We start from the raw sequence: 19192 nt of genomic DNA, 5'->3' as shown, positions 1-19192 counted from the left end.
TACAAATTTAGACCACAGAAGCTGGACGTTCCTGATTTGTGTCACAGTTTTTATGAAAGGTTAGCTATTCAAAACTGTACCTATGGATCCCTTTGGTAGACATATTGAGCAAAGACCCCCAGCAGGTAAGTTATATCAGAACCTACAGCAAGAATGTGGGAATATTACGAGCTGGGAATGTATTATTCTGTCCAGAATCTTGGTCTAGAGCTTTATATCAATGTTAAGAAGAGATATGGGAAGGTCAGTCCATTTTGATCCTTTTTTTTTTGGTTTTGTAAATCATGGCATGTTAACTGTCAACCAGACCAACAGATGTGACATTAAAAAAATACACTGTATAGCAAATGCATTGTTATTAAACCCGACTTTTTTTTTAAAACCATCTGGCCTTGGCCTTTTGCTTGCCTCGACTTTCTTAGTAGCATGCTTCACCTTAAAGTGGTTGTAAACCTCAGACATGAAATATGAACAAAGCATATCCCTCTATAGCAGGGGTCTCCAAGTGTTCTAAACAAAGGGCCAGTTTGCTGTCTTCAAACTTTAGGGGAAGGCAGACTGTGGTCAGCAGGAGTAGAAAATGCCCTAGCATAGGTGAGAGCAAACAATGCCTCATCATTGATGTCAGTGGGAAGAAGAGTGTCCCATAATTTGTCATTAGAAGGAATAGAGCCCCATCGTTGGTATGATCGGGAGGAATAGTGCCCCATCATTGGTGTCATTAGGAGGAATATTGCCACATCATCGGTGTTTGTGGAAGGAATTGTGCCCCATTGTTGGTGTCAGTGGAAGGAATTGTGCCCCATTGTTGTTGTCACTGGGAACAATTTGTCCCCTTTGTGGGGTCAGTGGGAGGAATTATGCCCCATCATTGGTGTCAGTGGAGAAAATAGTGCCCCAATGGCCAGATAAAAAAAAAGCAAAGGGCAGCATCAGTTTGGAGACCCCTGCTCTATAGTGTGTATTTGTCTCAATTAGTACTAAAGCCCCGTACACACGTACTGATCGTCGGCCGAACGATCGGCCGTCTTTTGTCCAGGGCTGTCGTGTCTGTTGAAAACTGCAAAAGACTGCACACGAATTTTGTCGGCCAACAACAGCCGACTGCAGAAGTGATGTCATGTGATGGTTAACTTTCCTTGTCTTTTTTCTTTTCTGAGCATGCCCAGTCTTGCAAATCTGCTGTCTGTCGGCCGAAATCTGTACTGACTGGCGAACAATCGGCCGTTCTGGTGTTGGCCAACAAAAATTTTAATGCCTGCACACCCGATTCTGTTCGGCCAAAAAGTGCGCTGTCGGCTGTCGGAAAGCATCATACTAACATGCCTACAATCGGCCGATCGGTCGTCAGCTGAATATTTACGGCCGACAATCGGTACGTGTTATTTCTGTCTGCTGCTTCAGTCCTCTGCTATCTGCATCAGTCACTGCCAAGTTTTCCCAACACCAAGAGAAAAATGGTGACAGGTGAGGGAGCTCCAGCTGATTGATCATGTTAGGACCCAAGAGATGTCCGAGTTTTAGTAAGCCTTAAATTACAATGAAGAAGCACTGGAAAAGTATCCGGCTGTGTTGATGGAGACTCTGTACAACTAATGAGAGCGTAATAATCAGACTGGAAAAGTTTCATGATAGAGCTAAAAGATGCAAGAACATTTTTGAAAGAAGAAATTGTAGGATGTGTTTCCATTCATATGATGGCCATACTCATTATAATCAGATTGTTCAACCTATGTGAAAATTTTTAGATTGAAAAAAAAACTTTTTTCCTTATGGCTAAAAGTTAATTTACTATATATCATATCAGGTAGAATTTCGCACTACTTAGTTTTATAAGTGTACAATTGGACTGAAACATGTCTGGAGTTAAAATCAAAACATTTTCCAACCTATCCAATCAATGTTCCATAGAACTTTTATCTAAAATGCATGCATTAGGTCTTGTATGAATCCACCTATGTTTAGATTCCTATACAATGCCATTTAAAATCAGTAGATTTTACAAGCACATTGTCATGTTTGTCCGGTTCTTTTTAATCTTGACCCCCCAAATGATACGGTCAGACTTTCAAGATCCATGTCTGAATCCAAATTTAAAGTAACTTAACACCACCATTCCAAACTACTTTGCTCAAGAAAATAAGTACATCCTTACTAGCAAGTTTTTAAAACTTGTTACAGTTCTTTGTCGGGCTTTATCACAGATGAAGAGAGCCAACATGCTTTGAAAGCTGGTTTCTTTAATAGCTTAACCACTTAAGCCCCGGAAGATTTTACCCCCTTCCTGACCAAGGCCTATGTTGCGATTCGGCACTGCGTGACTTTAACGGACAATTGCGCGGTCGTGCGACGCTGTACCCAAATGAAATTGACGTCCTTTTTTTCCCACAAACAGAGCTTTCTTTTGGTGGTATTTGATCACCTGTGCGATTTTTTGATCATGCGCTATAAACAAAAAAAAGAGCGACAATTTTGCAAAAATAACAATATTTTTCAAATGTTTTTTTATATGAAATTCCCCCCCCCCCCCCCCAAAAAAAAAATGTAAAAATCAAAATCTTTTGGTGGTATTTGATCACCTGTGCGATTTTTACTTTTTGCGCGATAAACAAAAAAAAAAGTGACAATTTTGAAAAAATAACAATATACGAGTAATGGCGGCGATCTGCGATTTTTTTTTTTGCGGGACTGCGACATTGCGGCGGACAGATCGGACCCTTGACTGACATTTTTGACACTTTTGGGGGTACCAGTGACATTATTACAGTAATTAGTGCTGTACATATGCACTGTTACTGTAAAAATGACACTGGCAGGGAAGGGGTTAACTTTATTTGAGAAGGAGGGGTTAAGTGTGTCCCTAGGGGCGTGATTCTAACTGTGATTGGATGTGGCTGTGTGTGTAACAGCAGAGATCTACGGTCCTACATAGCAGGACCGTATGATCTGTGCTGTTACACAGGGGAGAATGACAGGCGGCTGTGTTTACATTAGCCGCCTGCCTTTCTCCCAGTGTAACCGATGATCGCGAGTGACCGGCGGACATCGGGTCCACCGGTCACTCGCGCGGGGCGGTCTGTGAGTGAGCGGGAGCGCGTCTCCGCCGGCGTGCGCTCGCTCCCTAGAGCCTCACAGGCTAGCGACGTAGTACTACGTCACTTTGCCTGTGAGGGGCTGACTCCCGACGTAAATTGTCGTTAGGCAGTCGGCAAGTGGTTAAGGAAGTCAATAACGAGCGTATCACTTAAACCTTAAACTTTCTGTATTGATCAGTGCCTAACACGGTACATCATTTTGCTACTTCTAGGTAAAAAGAAAATTTCCCAAGGTGTTAGAACTTCACCTGTCATCATAAAGTACAATAGATGTTCATGTTTTGCATATAAGGATCACTTTATATCTTGTGTATGCTCCAACCCAACGGATGGCTTCACTTCAATTGTCCATAAGTTGAAAGTGTTTGTGCAATAATTACGGTACACGACTCTCGAGAGCTAAGAAAAAAAAAGAAAAGCTACCACCAAAAAATTCTAAGCATAGTCTTTCTACAAAAACGACTCTATTGACATGAAAAGGGTTATAGAATTTCAAGCTTTATGGTAGTGTTCTGCTTTCAAGGTACTGTTAAACTAATTGTATTAAATAGAGTTATTTCTTCATTCATATCAGATGATCAGAAATTCCAGATGAATCAGAGGTGCTAAAAGAAGGAAGTTGGGTCTCTGCTTCCTCTTTTACAGTTCAGATAGCATGCATTGCTGGATTTTATGATATGTGCAGAGTATTCTAGTGAATTACTAATGCGTCCTTTATTTTAGCCCAAACCTCAACTGTAACTGAAAACATAAATGGGGAACCACAGTATATTCAAGTCACAACAGTCCAACCCAATGATGAAAGCCAGGTAAGATCTGAAGACCTGCTGTATGCTGTGTACTGCTGTGTATTGTACTTTTTAATGCTAAATTACAGCGGGACTAAGGGACCATGGGGCCACCAAAAACTGATGAGTTTTGCTTTTTACAACAAGGTCTGTCCAACCTTGAAGTGGCAATGTGCAAAGTTATGTTGGATACACACTATACAATACAATAACTTTTAGATTTTTCCCTTAGATTTACCAAAACCATGTAATATGAGGTCAAACCTAAACACTTTCAAATTGTATGCAATCAGGCAGGCCCTTGCACTACATAGTTGAAGGTAAATCTAAAGGATATCTAACAACAAAAGTTGTATAGTGTGTTTCCAGCATTAAACAACCTTTAGAGTCGGTTCACACTGGGGCGGCACGACTCTGTACTACTTCGGGGGCGACTTGTGCATTCCCATGCACCACGACTTCGGAGGTCTATGCAAGTCGCTCCGAGATCACCCCGAAGTAGTACAGGACCCTTTTTCTAAGTCGGAGCGACTTGTGTCGCTCCTATTAGAACGGGTCCTGTAGCAGTCAATGGACCGCTAGGGAGCGCCACTTGTCAGGCTGACCAGTCGCCTGACAAGTCGCGCTAGTGTGAATCGAGTCTTATTAAAAACAGTTCAACAGTGACTGCAAAATATTTACAGCATGCTGCTAAAGCAGGTCTCCAGTGTAATTAGGAAAATCCCTCTCTCAAAAATAAAGGGCAAGGCCAACCCTCCTTACTGCCACCACCAACCCATAAAACCTTTTTTTTGTTCATCTCGTACTTGCTTCTTTCAACACCATTTATAGTAAATGTTTGTTTTACCCTGACCACTGGCTAGCCCAGCCTTTTCCAACCAGGGTGCCCAGGCACCTACCTTGGGACGCCTTTAGGTTTCCTCAGGGGTGCCTTGGTAAAATGCCTAAAATTGCCCATAAATTGTATGCAAGCCAGCAGATGGATTAGGCATGCATTGTACATCATTACAACATTCTAGCCGCCGGTGTCCTAACAACCAATGATGTCAGCGGTTATTAAGGAGGACATCAGGCGCCTGCACAGCATCCTTGTTTGCCCTTCTACTTCTCCTTTACCTCAGCACTGGGGTCATGATTGGCTGAGGTGGAAATGGTAACATCATCCATCCAACTCAGGAGAACCAAAGAAAGCCATTCATTCAGAAAATATAATTTTTTTCTGTGAATGGATGAGCAGCGCTCAGCCTGACTCAATTTTATTCCAGGAGTGGGACGGGAAGTCTCCATACTACTGCTGGAACATATCGCTGTATAATGTATGTAGCTGGTGGTACATACAGTATGGCGTTCTCTAATTATCTATGTTCATTCTTTAACCACTTGTTGACAGCCCGCTGCAGATTTACTGAGGCATGCAGGCTTGGATGCGCGAAACGACGCAAGGCACTGTATAATTCATACAGCACTGACAGCCGCTGCTTGTGTTAGTGAACAAAATAGTTGGTTTGGACCAGTCTGGTAGTTCATTAAAACATGGAGTAAGGCTTTAATTACTTTACATCAAAAACAAGGATAATATCTGCACTTGGCGACTGAAATAATGTATCAAGTCCAATAGATTAAAGGCTACTAGCACCAATAGGTATGATTGTAACCCACAGAAAACACTATAAAAACAATATTAAAAACAAAAGGGTGCTGAGTCAAAATTTCCCAGGCTGAGATATCAGACAAAGTTTGTCTAGGAGAGTAGGAGGTTGGCCTGATCACTTGTTTGGTTTTGTCTGCCTGGCATTGGAGAAGTGGCCCATACACATTAGCCTGATCATCCGATCTCGATGCGGCTGAGAACTTATACAGTTGAGAACTCATGAGGCTTCCACATATCTATTTGGCCACTCTATAATTTGAGGGTCTATCTCCTCTGGTAAGCAGGTTTTTCCTCCAGACACAGTGGTGAAGTGTGTTTTCAGCAGTCACGGCATCTGGTGTGGGGATCATCTCTGTTTCTCCTTTATGAACCTTCCTTTATTGGACTGAGTTTTTTCATATTCATCATTTTGGCACTGCACCCCTTTTGTTTTTATAGTTTTCTTTTATTTAATTACTATACGCTTTTGATCTTTTGCTTCTGTCTTCTGGTAACAGTGTAATGTAATATCTGTGTAATGTCCAGGGAAATAGTTGTATGTCAGATGCATTGATTGGGAGGGGGCGTTGTGTGTCTGCAGGGATCTGCATTATGTCACTGCTTTTTACATTCAAATTGCATGTCAGGGGGAAAAAACACATCTCCCCATCTTTGGATCACTGCAATGTGGAAAAATATGCGTCAATCTGCCAGAAAGGCACTCTGCTACTAAACGATACAATGCGATTGTCCAATCTCTAAACAATCTCATTTAAATTTACCAAAACAGTGTAAAATGAGGACATGCCTAAAAAATCGATTCAATTTACAGTATATAAAATCAATCAGGCCCTTGCCCTACATACTGTAGTTGATGGTAGACCTATAGCAGATTGTACAATGAAAGTGTATATAATCAATGGATCAATGGATCGACCGGTGTACAACCAGCCTGTCGGGTTTTTCACAAACGACTAGTGCCGCTGGCTATAAGCCAGTAATACTAATCATTGTGTTCTGGTGGCAGGGACAGCTCCCCGCTGGCAGAACACAATAGCACACTGGGAGGGATTCCCCTATCAACACAGTCTGTGCTGATAGGGGAATTGAGCGATTTTCTTTCCTGGTGGAAGGAAAGAAAATTGCATAATCTATGGTCTGCTTTACATTCAATGTGGATGGGGGTAATCCTCCCACTGAGCCTTTGTTTTCTGACAGTGAGGAGACTTCCCCACTGTCAGAATACACTGATCAGCATTGCAGGCTATAATCTGCAGCATGATCGAGCGAAGGAAAATCCTGCAAGGTGGTTGTACAGAAGCTGATCGCTAGATCGACTTCTGAACAACCACAGTGGTCATACATGAATCAAAGTTCAGATGGTTCCTGCCGAACCGGGTGAATTTTGATCCATGTTTGGCCAGCAGGGTGAATTTTGATCCATGTTTGGGCAGCTTTAGTTAAATTGTCCATCCTATGGCCCTCCGTACCCCAGAAACTTTGATTTTCCAGCACCGTGGGGGTTATTACAAGCTGCTGGACCTGTTACAGACATTTTTCAAAAGTGGTGACTTTGCCCACCCCCCTCCTCCATTTATAGAAGTTGTACAATTGCTTACTGAAATGAAGAGCGCTCTATGAATGGATGGATGAATGAAAGGTCCACCACCTCCTTTGAGCTAAAAACTCAAAGTTCTTTTGAACTCCTGGCTTCACCTTTCTTACTGTGACCTTGATATGCCTTTCTCTTTTTTACATTACACACTCCTTGTAGAATGATAATTGGTAATATATGGACCCATAAGATCTGCCTCTGCCATGGCCGGAATGTGGAGGCTCTGGAGGATATCTCTGAATGGTAAATCAGTGTCCAGTCTGAATAGCGGGCTTGAAATTGATGTTAAATCCATCTTTGAGAGAACAGTAAAAGCTTTGTCTGCATAGAAGATAAGCTTCCACTAAATCAATTACTCATGATGTCATCCTAATTAGCCATGTCGGTAATGCAATACTTTCCACTGAGCTTCCATTTCCGCTAATGCACTTAAAGACTGAAGCGTATTGACTTCCCAGAAACCAGCTTTTTTTATCAGAACACAGCATTAACAATTCATCTAAAAGGCCCAAACGAAAGCCTCTCCATGTATTACTGAAATGCACTCACGCTGCATATATAATATAAATAATATAATAAAAATGTGCTCTTTGTGTATATTTTTTACATACTACGTTCTACAGCAAGGGTTCAAATAACGCATGCTGAAGAGTTGGACCACTAGTAGAGACCCAGGTCTTCATTAGTCTGACACTCCCCCCCTGCACACTGCTCCAATCAACAGCACCCTAGCTTACTGATCAAAGTTATTGATTGGAGCAGTGTGCAGCGGGCGAATGTCAAACAAGGGAAGACCCGGGCCCCGTGAGTTCAGCTGGGTGTACACTAGTAGAATTTCTTGTGAGTTGTAAGAACGTTCATTTGTTTTTCTAATTGTTATTGGAGTCAAACTGACATTTGTTTTCAACCGCAGTGATGGGAAAATTCATGACTAGGGTAGTTCAGATCCCACCTGTTTAACCATATTACCTGGATCAGTACCCAACACCACCCCCTTTTAAATGACAACACTAACTCAGCATTGGGATTAAATGGCCGGTTCGGCCTTTTATTAAACAAAACCATAAATAACAGAAAACATAAAACAGTCAAACCGATCCAGATCAAAGAATGGGTACAGATCCTTGACTATACCACTCCCACAACTTTGGAATCTGTGGTACCATTAGGTTAGGTTCTGTCCCCAGCTGCCAAAACACCGCCTCGAGGACTATCCTAACTGACCACAGACCCCTACCACCTTACACTACTCGGTAGGTCTAGACTTAACCAGACCAACCATAGGGCTCCATATCTGAGATGGGTCCCACCATTTTATCATTCGACACCATGTTTTGGACCCTCGTCAAGGACCGCAACTGCCAACGTCCAACCTCCTTAGCAGAACAACATAAAAACAGCATCACCAGGGTGGGCGGGTGGGATGTTTCTCCTATGATCTCCAGTCTGCAAGTGAAGCCCCTTTACTCCTCCCCTCCAACTACTCTATCTCCTGCTCCTCCCCATCACCTTGTCTGCTCTGCCAATAAGGTAAGAGTCCTGTCATATCCCACCAACTAATTTAACCTCCTACTGCCTGGTTTTCCTTCCCCCCTGTTATGTACGCCATATGCTTATCATTTCCTTCAAGCTCCGGGCATGTCTAAGGAGCAGGATGTCAAATATTTGTTGAATGTATGCATTTCTAAAGCCTGGTACACGGGGGCCGAATATCGGCTGTTATTGGGCAGTTCAACAGAAACCAGCCAACATTTGGCCCGTGTGTACAGCAGTCTGTCCGACAGAAGACGGCTGAATGTCTGGCTTCTGTCAAACAGGCATGCTAGAAAAACAGCAGCCATTTGGCACCCGATCAACGCTGGTAGCCAATGGCTGAAAGTGCTGACCGGTGTGTGTGCTGGTGGCACGCAGTCCATCTGTTAGAACATGAAAGCTCAGGGGAGATCACTGTACTAACATTGCATAGTTAGTACAGTGAGCACCTCAGTATTTTTTTCAATCGGCCCGCTGTGTGTATCAGGCTTAAAGGACATGTACAGCCAAAGCTTGTTTGGCTGTACATCTCCTATGGATCACAGGAGTGCAGTTCGTTCTGCACTCTTGTGACCCATTTTCAGCAGGTCTGAAGTCCACTCTCTGGTGACCTCACAGATGTCGGACCAGGCACCACGTCATCAGGAGCACGGAGTCGAAATCCACAAGGTGCCTGGACTGACACCCGACTCAGCCTCTCAGCGAGCCGCTGAGTGCCCGAGTCGGCCACTTCCCGCCCCTTCACAGCCCAACGCTCCAACGAGCAAGGAGGCAGCAGAGAATAGAGCTGCTGACTGACAAATTGGATTGAATTCAAGTTTTTTTTGTCTTCCTCTGTATCAACTCTGTGTATAGGATTCTATATATCACATGTGTCAAACACAAAGCCCGTGGGCAGAATTTGGCCCCCCCAGGTCATTACCTGTGGCCCTCGCACCTCTCCTGCAGCTGGGACAACCCCCTTATTATTGCTCCCCCCTTGTTTCACCAGTCGGCAGCAAGGAAGACAGAACTCCTCCACCAGATCCTGCACTTCTCCTTGCAGCCGTGGAGAGGCTTGCCTTTTCACCCCCCCCCCTTTCCTTGTCTCCGCAGTCAGCAGCAGAGAGGTGGACAAATCTCCTCTTACAGATTCCTTTTTGTGCAGCTGAAGCACCCCCTGGTCTTTTCCTACCCTGGTCTCAGCATTCAGCAGACTCCAGGAGCTTACTCCAGCCCTCCTCTGGTCCTCCTGCAGAACCTGCACTTTTTGATTCTCATCTCTACCCCCAGCTCTTCCTGGGAGCAGCATAAATTAAGGGGGGTATGCTGTGCTGTAAGGGAGGGCTGGGGACTCTTGACTTCTAATGGTGGTTGGGGGGGGGGGGGCTCTTGACATCTGATGTAAGAGGGAGTGGGGTTCTTTGGACATCTAGTCTTACAGATAAAACTGGCTCTTTGAGGACAACCGTGGTGCTCTACAGCCTGCAAATTAATTGAGTTTGACACCCCTGCTGTATATGAAGGTTTACTATTATTTACTCCATGTATTTATTTATGTGTTGGTTGAACTAGATGGGCTGGTGTCTTTTTTCAGTGTATGTAACTATGTAGTGTTAAGCCTTTCACCAAATTTTTAACTAATTTTCTAAGTTCAGATGAGTGTTTGGAATATACCCTAGCATTTATATCAACACCACTTAGTTATTTTAATTATATCACTTAGGAGTTTTGAGGTGTGTCACGCATAATATATTATCTGAGAATATGACAGCAGTTGTGAAAATTTCTCCAAAATCCAATAACCAGGGTGCCATGATGTCGGGGACAAACATTATTATGGCGAAGGTTGCATTCACACTTGGCAAGTGCCAAGGAGGTACATTCCCAAGCGTGAATGCTCCCTAGAGGTTGTCAAATCACCAGGATTAAAATGTTAAAAAGAAAACATGCCCTAGCTTGTAGCAACATCTGGTCTGTCAATACTAAAATGTGTGATCATGCTGCCTCTAAATCAAGGTAAAATTAATAACTAGAAAGTGACAAAAAAAGACAAAATAAGTAAGTGTTTCATATATTTAAAGTGCCAGTGCCAATTCATCTGGAGGGATGAAGTCAGGTGCGCTGGTGGCGTAACGCGTAGAGGTTGAGTGGTGGGAGTTTTCACTGGATCACGTGAGAAGCTAGATTTTATTATATGCCTGCTTTTTCCCTAATAAATGTGAGTGCATTTGATGAAGTGGGTTCTGTGCGGTGTGTTGAGCTTAATAACCCAGGTACTGCACTATGGGAAGCTGTTTTTTTCTGTTTGTTGCCTATGACCTATGCGTGAGCTGTGTGGAGCCATCTTGAAGAGGGAATTCTATCGTTCCTAAAGGAACCTGAACACCAGAACTTGGTCCATCAGATTGATCTGCAATTATGCTTTGTTGACCCTTAGGGGTTTATAATGGAGTTGAGCTTGCACTTCACCTGGTGAAAGAAGCATGAGTGGAAAATTGTCATTACACTGTGGTGTCATCGCTATGAAGCACCTTATTACATAGAGACTTTTTTGATTGCACAATCTATAAGAAGCTTTATTATTTATTGTATTTGCCTTTTCTGCATTATGTGTTTGTTTATGCATTTAATTGGCACTTTATACATATGAAACACTTACCTAGTCATTTTTGTCACTTTCTTGTTATTATTTTTACCTTGATTTTGAGGCAGCGCAATCACACATTTTAGTATTGATTTATTGCGGATGTAGGAACACATTTGGTGATTGCAGCAGCTGCACCCTGTAATTTCCGCATTTCTATCAATAGATGGTAGCACGCTACTACCACATTTATATATTTTGTTAACATCTGGTCTGTACCGGCCACTTATTAGAACAGTGGTTCCCAACTCCTGTCCTCAGGACCCCCTGACAGGCCAGGTTTGCAAGATAACTGAAATATATCTCCCCAAGGTAATACGTAAAATCTGGCCTGTTAGTGGGTCCTGAGGACAGGAGTTGAGACCCACTGTATTAGAACCTTCAAAAGTGGCTTTGAAAAGAGGTGAAATGTCTTCACTATTATAGAACAAGTCTAGTTGAATGTGACTACGAGCTAGATATACAGTACACTGACCTGGATAAACAAGATCCTTCAAAGATCTTGGTATTGTTACATGTACAGTTGGCATTTGTTTCAACTAATTGTCTCCTGTATTCTGAATCAATTGGCACACCTCTCTCCCTAGCAAAAAAGATAGGTGTTACCTTACACCTTTGTGTAGGAAGCCTGTAATATCCCTATAACAACAGATAATGGTCTGTTTGCTGCGATCGAGAAGCACAGCATCTATTACAGCTCACCATATGGTGCTACTTTTGTTGTGAGATACAGTTACACCTAAACTGTCAATTTCAAATGAAAGGCATTCTAGATAAGATGACGTAAGGTAGTAAAATAATGTAAACAATATGAAAAAAATAATGGCAGCACTTGCACTGAATACTACATCATAAAATGTATGTACAACCGGTCTACATGGAACCACGTCATTTAATGACTTACTACAGTTTTAATGACCAGCTCCAACTTTTCCCAACCACCCCCCCCCCATCTATCTACCTTACCCGGCTTAAAAAAAAAAAAATACAGTATTTCTATTTCAGTAGTATTTAGATTGGTTCTTCCTCTGCTCCTCCAACCTAAGCCACAGGTAGTCCTCAGTATTGCACAGAAAGGCTCATACAGTACATAACGAGGTCTGAACGTTGTTCTGTGCAGCAATACTGTGTGCTCTGGACGGTGTGTCCTTGACAGCCTGGGCTCATAGAAAACGGCCAGAATCATTCAACCCGGAGGGGGCCACAGTTGTAATGTTGCAGCAAATAAATTGAAAACCAGAATGAATTTCTTGGACTCAGGCTTTGGAATCAAACCTTTTTATTCGCTAGCAAAAATTGCTTAGCCCGGCTCATGCCCGTTTGCTAAGTGAGTGAGAAAGCATGTACCTCACATATATGAAACAGAAGTTACATCACAGATACATATTTCCCTAACTAGCTTGGCAGTGATACAATTGAAATCCTCCCCCTACCATTGACTCCTGAACAACTGCGTGTGGCAATTACATCCCTGGCCTTCACAACAAACAAACAATAAAAATGACATAAATTTCCTGTAGTTAGTAGCTGCGATAACCAGCTGTGCCCACCCCCCTCCCCATTCCCATGCTCCATTAAGCACTGGAGGAGCAGAGTGGAGAGCAGTGACTGACAGCCACTGCTCTCTGCTCTGAGCACACCAATAGCTAAGTGTTTAGCGGTTATGTGATCGCTCAGTTCTTGTAAGCAGCGGCCTGTCCATTGGGGATGCAGGGGCGCTGCCCCCCCCATCCATGTGTCTGGCCGCCTAATCTACATGCAGAGCGCCGAGTGCATGGATTCCAATGTTTTTTTTTTCTGGAAGCACGTGATTACAGCCAGAGGCTCTAATAGGCTTCAAAAAAGGCTGGGCTTGGAGCGAACCCAGTTGTGTGACAATGGCGAATGGATATTCACTATTGCCAGACGGATTCTCCTCATGGCCAATCAGGAAGCAGGTCCTGGGACCCGTTTCCAGATTGGCTGAAAGGAGAAGCCATGCCATTGGCCAAGGAGGAGGAGGGAGGAGACGCAGGAGATTGAGTGGGGAGCCGCCGCCGCCGCTGCCTACCCTCCACATGTCCAGGGTGAGTGAGCCGGCGACCGGGAGGGTATGGTGTGCGGGCTGGTGTGGTCCGGGGGGATATGGTGTGGTCCATCTGACACCCCCCCCCGGCCCATGGAGCACCAGCCACCACTGGTTCTTGGTCTCACAGCCAACATGAAACAGCATCACACTGATAACACACTTTACAGTTTGGTGCTACCCTTCTCTTTTTAAACACATAGATGTGTGATGTGGAATGAGGAAACTGTATTGTGTCTAGTTTCCTATGTTTACTTCTCTTTTGTCCTATTTTTAGGAAGTCAGGTAATCCTTGTACAGTATACTGTGACTGATATTCTTTCTAAGAGTTTCCCAATTGCCCTTGATATCTTAATAGGAAAGCTCTATGTGTAAGGTGTAGCCTTGCCTCAACAATCTCTGGACAAACCCTAAGGTTCTATGGCACCCTGGTTGAGAATGGCTGCTATAACTGTTACAGGCTATGCAGGGCCGGTGCTACCACTAGGCAAACTAGGCGGCCGCCTAGGGCGCACTACCACCTAGGGCGCAGCCATGGCCAGTGAGACATTCCTCTCCTGTCACCCCCTCATCCCCGGTGGATGTCACCTCTAGAGAGGGGGGGCACTTTGTATATAAAAGGGGTGAGTGGGGTTAAAGGGGGCAGTGTGTATATGAAGGGGGTGTAGGGTGTAGTGGTAAAAGGGGGCATTATGTACAAGAAAGGTGGCAATGTGTACAGTTATTTTTTATTTTGGGGAGGTGGGCGTACGCAAGTAGCTGGTCTTGCCTAGGGTGCAAAATAGTCTAGCACCGGCCCTGAGGCTATGTACAATTAAGCTTGACCAAGATGAACGTCAATTAACATCTGTTTACTGTTTAATTACAGGAATGGACTAACTCACTATATGAATCCTCGCCTCGACAAAAGCCTAAAGCAGTGACGATTTATGCTTCACTGGAACCACCACAGAAAACAAAGAGATGACCGTAATAATACACAGGTCTGGGCTATATAAAACTGGCACATTAACCACACTGAAGATTCTGCACTAACATCTTTCTGTTCCTGACTTCATATTATCTGGGACAGGACGGCTTATGGAGTACAATTAACAATCGCTTGCAGATAGATGAAGTTCAGCGTGTAAATACCTGCTGAATAATGTAAACTTTCAACACTGTTTAATTAAGAACGACACGCCGAGCAGCAAAGTGTGAAACTGTATGCATCGAATACGGGAACTCCAGACAGTCAACAACCCTGACCACCAGACAGACATAAGGCACCATGAAGACTTCCTTTATTGTTCACAGCAGATTGCTATTTATATGTATCATTTAATATATATTATTTTTTTTATATATTAACAAAACTTTGCCCGTTCACTGAATGGACTGCATTGGTGGACCGCAAAGAATGGCTCATTGGAACAGTGGTGATGAGCATTAGGGCAGTGACATTGAGTGCAGAGTTGGGCAAGTTGGGCAGAGTTGCCCCCCGGGAGCAGGGGAAAGGTGGATGGGTGATAGGAGCTGTGGTAAGAGTGAAGGTCAATGTGCAGGTGTGGTGATTGAAGTGGAGAATGGGTGTCAGCTCTGGTGGTGAGAACATGAAGGGTTGGGCATGAATGTGAGAACCACATATACTGTAGGTTATTCTTTGCAGGAGACTGCTATGTGTGGGGATCACTAGAGTTTAGCTGCACTATCAAAGTATGCATGGTAGAACCCCAAAGACTACTATGGTATCAGCAGACAGATCAGTCTCCTAGGTTTATAGAAGCCTTTAAGGGTCTACGTGCGGGCAAGTAGAAGGCGAGGGACATACATATCATGTGTGCAGGCTTTGCAGCTGCACAATGGCTGTTTGAGACTTAGGGGCCCATTTATACTAGATGCTGGTCAGATGAGTGCTTGGATTGTAGACTTGGACACTGCTTGGCTCCATCTGGCTGTTTATCAAGAGAATAATTATGGTAATTTAAAAAGCAGTACAAAAACGAGCTTTGCACAGCAATGTACTTTGAAGATATGCATTGGGCTCCACCAGCTTGGAAAGTGTGAAGCCAATGTAGCACAATTTTTGAAGGAATTTTGTGGGAAAAAAAGCCAAGGGGAGAGCCCAGTCACGTAACCTGGAAAGAGCCCAGTCACGTAACCTTGGGAGAACCCAGTCACGTAACTTGGGGAGAGCCCGGTCACGTAACTTGGGGAGAACCCGGTCACGTAACCTGGGGAGAGCCCGGTCACGTAACCTGGGGAGAGCCCGGTCACGTAACCTGGGGTGAGCCCGGTCACGTAACCTGGGGTGAGCCCGGTCACGTAACCTGGGGTGAGCCCGGTCACATAACCTGGGGTGAGCCCGGTCACGTAACCTGGGAAGAGCCCAGTCACATAACCTGGGGTGAGCCCAGTCACGTAACCTGGGAAGAGCCCAGTCAGACAAGGGGGTGAATATAATCTTTCAAAAGTAAGCCTGTACAGTCAAAATAACATAAGACAGAATATTCAAAATGTCAGATAAGCCCAATCGGGACCAGTTGTCTTTAAATGCACCTTGCTTAAACGTCCAACAGTAGATTGTCTTTAGCAGCTGAACATTTTGAAGATCTTCAGCCATTTGTCTCTGATCCTTCGTGCACTCTATTTTCAGTTCCTCATGAGATCCTGTTTTACCAGAAGACAGCCACACTTGCAACATCCCAAATTCCTATATACATTTTTTGCCTTCTACAACCCATAAAACATCTGGAGGTCACATAGATTCATTCTACGGTAACCTCTGGTAAAGCCATGAGAATGCAGTCTAAACATATTTCTCAAGAACTCAGTTAAAGGGTGCAGACAGTAGATTTGTATACACTTTATGATATATAATTGTTATGGTCATGACATTTCATACAACTTCTTTAAAAGTATTTTCTTTTTTTTTTTTTTTAAAAGAAAATATGAAATATTTAATATAATTTGTGTATATTTATAGCTAGCAGACATACCGTAGCCCTTAGTTGCTTTTCACACTTTACTGATTATATGTAGCTCCTCTGTTAAAAAAAGTCCTGTTTACATAGCTCAATAGCTCAAGCTGGGATTTACAAACACGAGTGAAAAGGTTGGAGCATTGATTGTGCCCCCTACCTTCTTTTGTGCAATAGACAGCTGCAGAGACAGAAAGGCAACATAATATATATATATATATATATATATATATATATATATATATATATATATATATATAGTTATTATCCACCATATCATTAAGTGGTGGGGAAGAGTCTTAGGTCCAAGGTTCTGAGGGTGGGAAGGTGTCTGCTGCTGAGACACTGTTTGTGGGTTCTAATGTGATGAGGCTGGGGCTCAGCTAAAGCTCTTTGTCTACTGTGAAGTCTGCACTTAGTAAAGCAAGGCAAAGGCTCTCCCAATATGGTAGCTGGAGCCCAACATATGCAGACCATTCCCTGTCTACAAGTGCAAATTGACGAATAACATGTGTCTGCAGTTGTAGATTGTGGAGTGTCTGCTTCCTTACTGGACACAGTTCTACAACGGTGGACTAAGCAGGTATTAACAAGGCAAGTAAAGTCACCAATGCAATGGCCCAGGGCCTTTTGTAGCTCTTGGCACCTCTGCCTTTCAATTTTATCTCAATTTGAGCTTGTTAGAATGGAGGGTTTTACCAAAAACATTTATATAAATGCATCATAAGAGAACTGGTAATGGAGGTCCACTTTATCTTCCCCCTGTGGTGGGAATGGGTTTGCATTGGCTAAGACCCTACGGTCAGTGACCTGGTGCTTTGAGTGTACAAAGTGAAGGACGTGGCACGTTTTTGCATGAACACAGCTGGCCACGTAGATTGTACAATCTCCATACAATTTTCTTTAGCATTTCCAACAATGATGTAATATAAGGTCTTCCTAAAAACTTTCCACTGATATCAAGTCAAATAGGCCCTGTACAACATAACTTGACATATTCAAAAATCTGACCATTGTCATTGAGAACCAGTAAGACAAACCACTACATTAAACCAAAGCACTTTGCAGCCATAAAAAAAGGTTTCAAAAATAATCACTCTGATCATAACAAATACTGTACATCCATGAACAAGCCTCGGTTCACAATAGGTCGCTCCGACTTAGGGGGCGACCTGTGAAGTCGCGTGCGGCGCGACTTCGGCGCGACTTGCACAGACTTCATATAATGAATGTCTATGCAAGTCGCCTCCAGGTCGCCCCAAAGTAGTACAGGTCCCTTTTTCTAAGTCGGAGCGACTTGTGTCGCTTCTATTAGAACGGCTCCTGTACTACACAATGGGAGCGTGACGGACCGCGACTTGTCAGGCTGACAAGTCGCCTAACAAGTCGGATCAATGTGAATGCGGTCTTACAGGGCGTTTCGTATAACCTTTTAAAAATGTTTACGTTCAGTATTATTGATTAAGGATTTTTATTATAAGGTCCATGTCTTTGGCTATTACTAAAGTAGAACTGCCACCTTCCTTATAGATCTTACTTCTTGGCTGGTGATGAAGATTGTGCAGTATTCCAGCCAGCAAAAGAGTGATGTCCATAGGGAAGGTGAATTGACGTAGCCAACAACAGAACTAGTGTGACATGGCCATAGTTTAGAAATTATGTTTTTAGGAACATTTTTTATTTCAGAAAAATAAGGAAACACATATAAAAAATATTTATTTTCATATCTTTTCTATACTTTCTAAATTATTATTTGTATATGTTGCCACTGATGTGTTGCTTTATGTAAAGTTTTTGTACATATGTATATTACAAACTCCTTTTTTTCTGTTTATTACTGAAGCAGTACTAAAATGAAAACCAGATTAATTCTCCCTGTAGTGATCTGCAGGTAAGTGCACCGGATTATTTTACTGTGAGCTGTAGGCACCATGTCAAATCGGTGAATTTCCTGCTGACAATACATTGCCAATGCAGAATCAGCTTCCATTTAACCTATGGTAAATTCTTAGATGTGTATGGAGCAGCGATTGGTACATAAGCTCATCTCGCTTGAAAGACTTTTTGAAAAATTTAATGGTTAACAGTATCAAATATAGTCATATGTTTCAGGGGCGGGAAGGTAGCCCACCTATTCAAGGCTTGACCAGTCAATGTTCATAAAATTACATCAGACTGGATTAAGTACCCTGAGTTAAAGCTTGATGAAGACTATCTTCTGGTGGTACTAAGGGAAGCCAGTCTTGATGAAGACTATCATCTCCTGGTGGCACTTAAGGCAGCCAGTCTTGATGAAGACTATCATCTCCTGATAGCACTAAAAGATAGTCGACTTGATGAAGACTAGCATCTCATGATGGCGTGAAAGGTAGCCAGCCCTAATGAAGACTAGAGTCTCCTTATGGCACTAAAGGCATACGGCTTCCTTTAGTGTCATCAGGAGACACTAGTCCTCATCAAACCTTAACACAGGTTCACTAGTGCATTTTGTTGGGATTTTAGTAACATTGACTGCTCAAGCCCTAAAGAATGGGGAGGCTTTTTTCCTCCAAAACACGTTGACTGTATTGGATGCTCTAAAATGTTTCAAAAAGTCCTTCAAGTAAAATGAACCTTTGTACCTGCCGCTCCTCCATACACATCTAAGAATTTACCATAGCTTAAATGGAAGCCTCACTTTGCTGATTCTGCTGCCGGCAATTCTGGTGGGCATGCTCTTTATTACAATCAGAAGGGTAGCAAGTTAGGACCAGAACAGGGGTCGCCTATTAGAGATCGACCGATTAACGGCAAAGCCGATATATCGAGGGCCGATCGGCACTTTCCCCAATATATCGGAATTGGCAACTAAGGTGGCCGATTTTGCCGATATTTCGGGAA

General features: G+C 43.2%; 1 protein-coding gene across 1 annotated transcript in view; it reads left to right on the top strand.

The window, feature by feature from the left end:
* LOC309569130 (SLAM family member 9-like) overlaps positions 1-14508 on the top strand; it is a gene marked incomplete at its 5' end in the record, with an annotated part of 139940 nt that extends 125432 nt beyond the window's left edge. Inside the window, 2 exons of the mRNA XM_082274892.1 lie at positions 3819-3904; positions 14221-14508. Coding sequence (XP_082131018.1) covers positions 3819-3904; positions 14221-14319 — 185 coding nt within the window. The 3' untranslated portion in view covers positions 14320-14508. The remainder of the gene's footprint in view (positions 1-3818; positions 3905-14220) is intronic.
* Between the last annotated feature and the right edge of the window lie 4684 nt (positions 14509-19192).

The sequence above is a fragment of the Pelophylax lessonae genome (assembly GCF_965119305.1).
Source record: "Pelophylax lessonae genome assembly, chromosome: 13".
NCBI lineage: Eukaryota > Metazoa > Chordata > Amphibia > Anura > Ranidae > Pelophylax > Pelophylax lessonae.
Note: the sequence above shows the minus strand (reverse complement) of the source record. Positions and strands in the feature narration are given on the sequence as shown.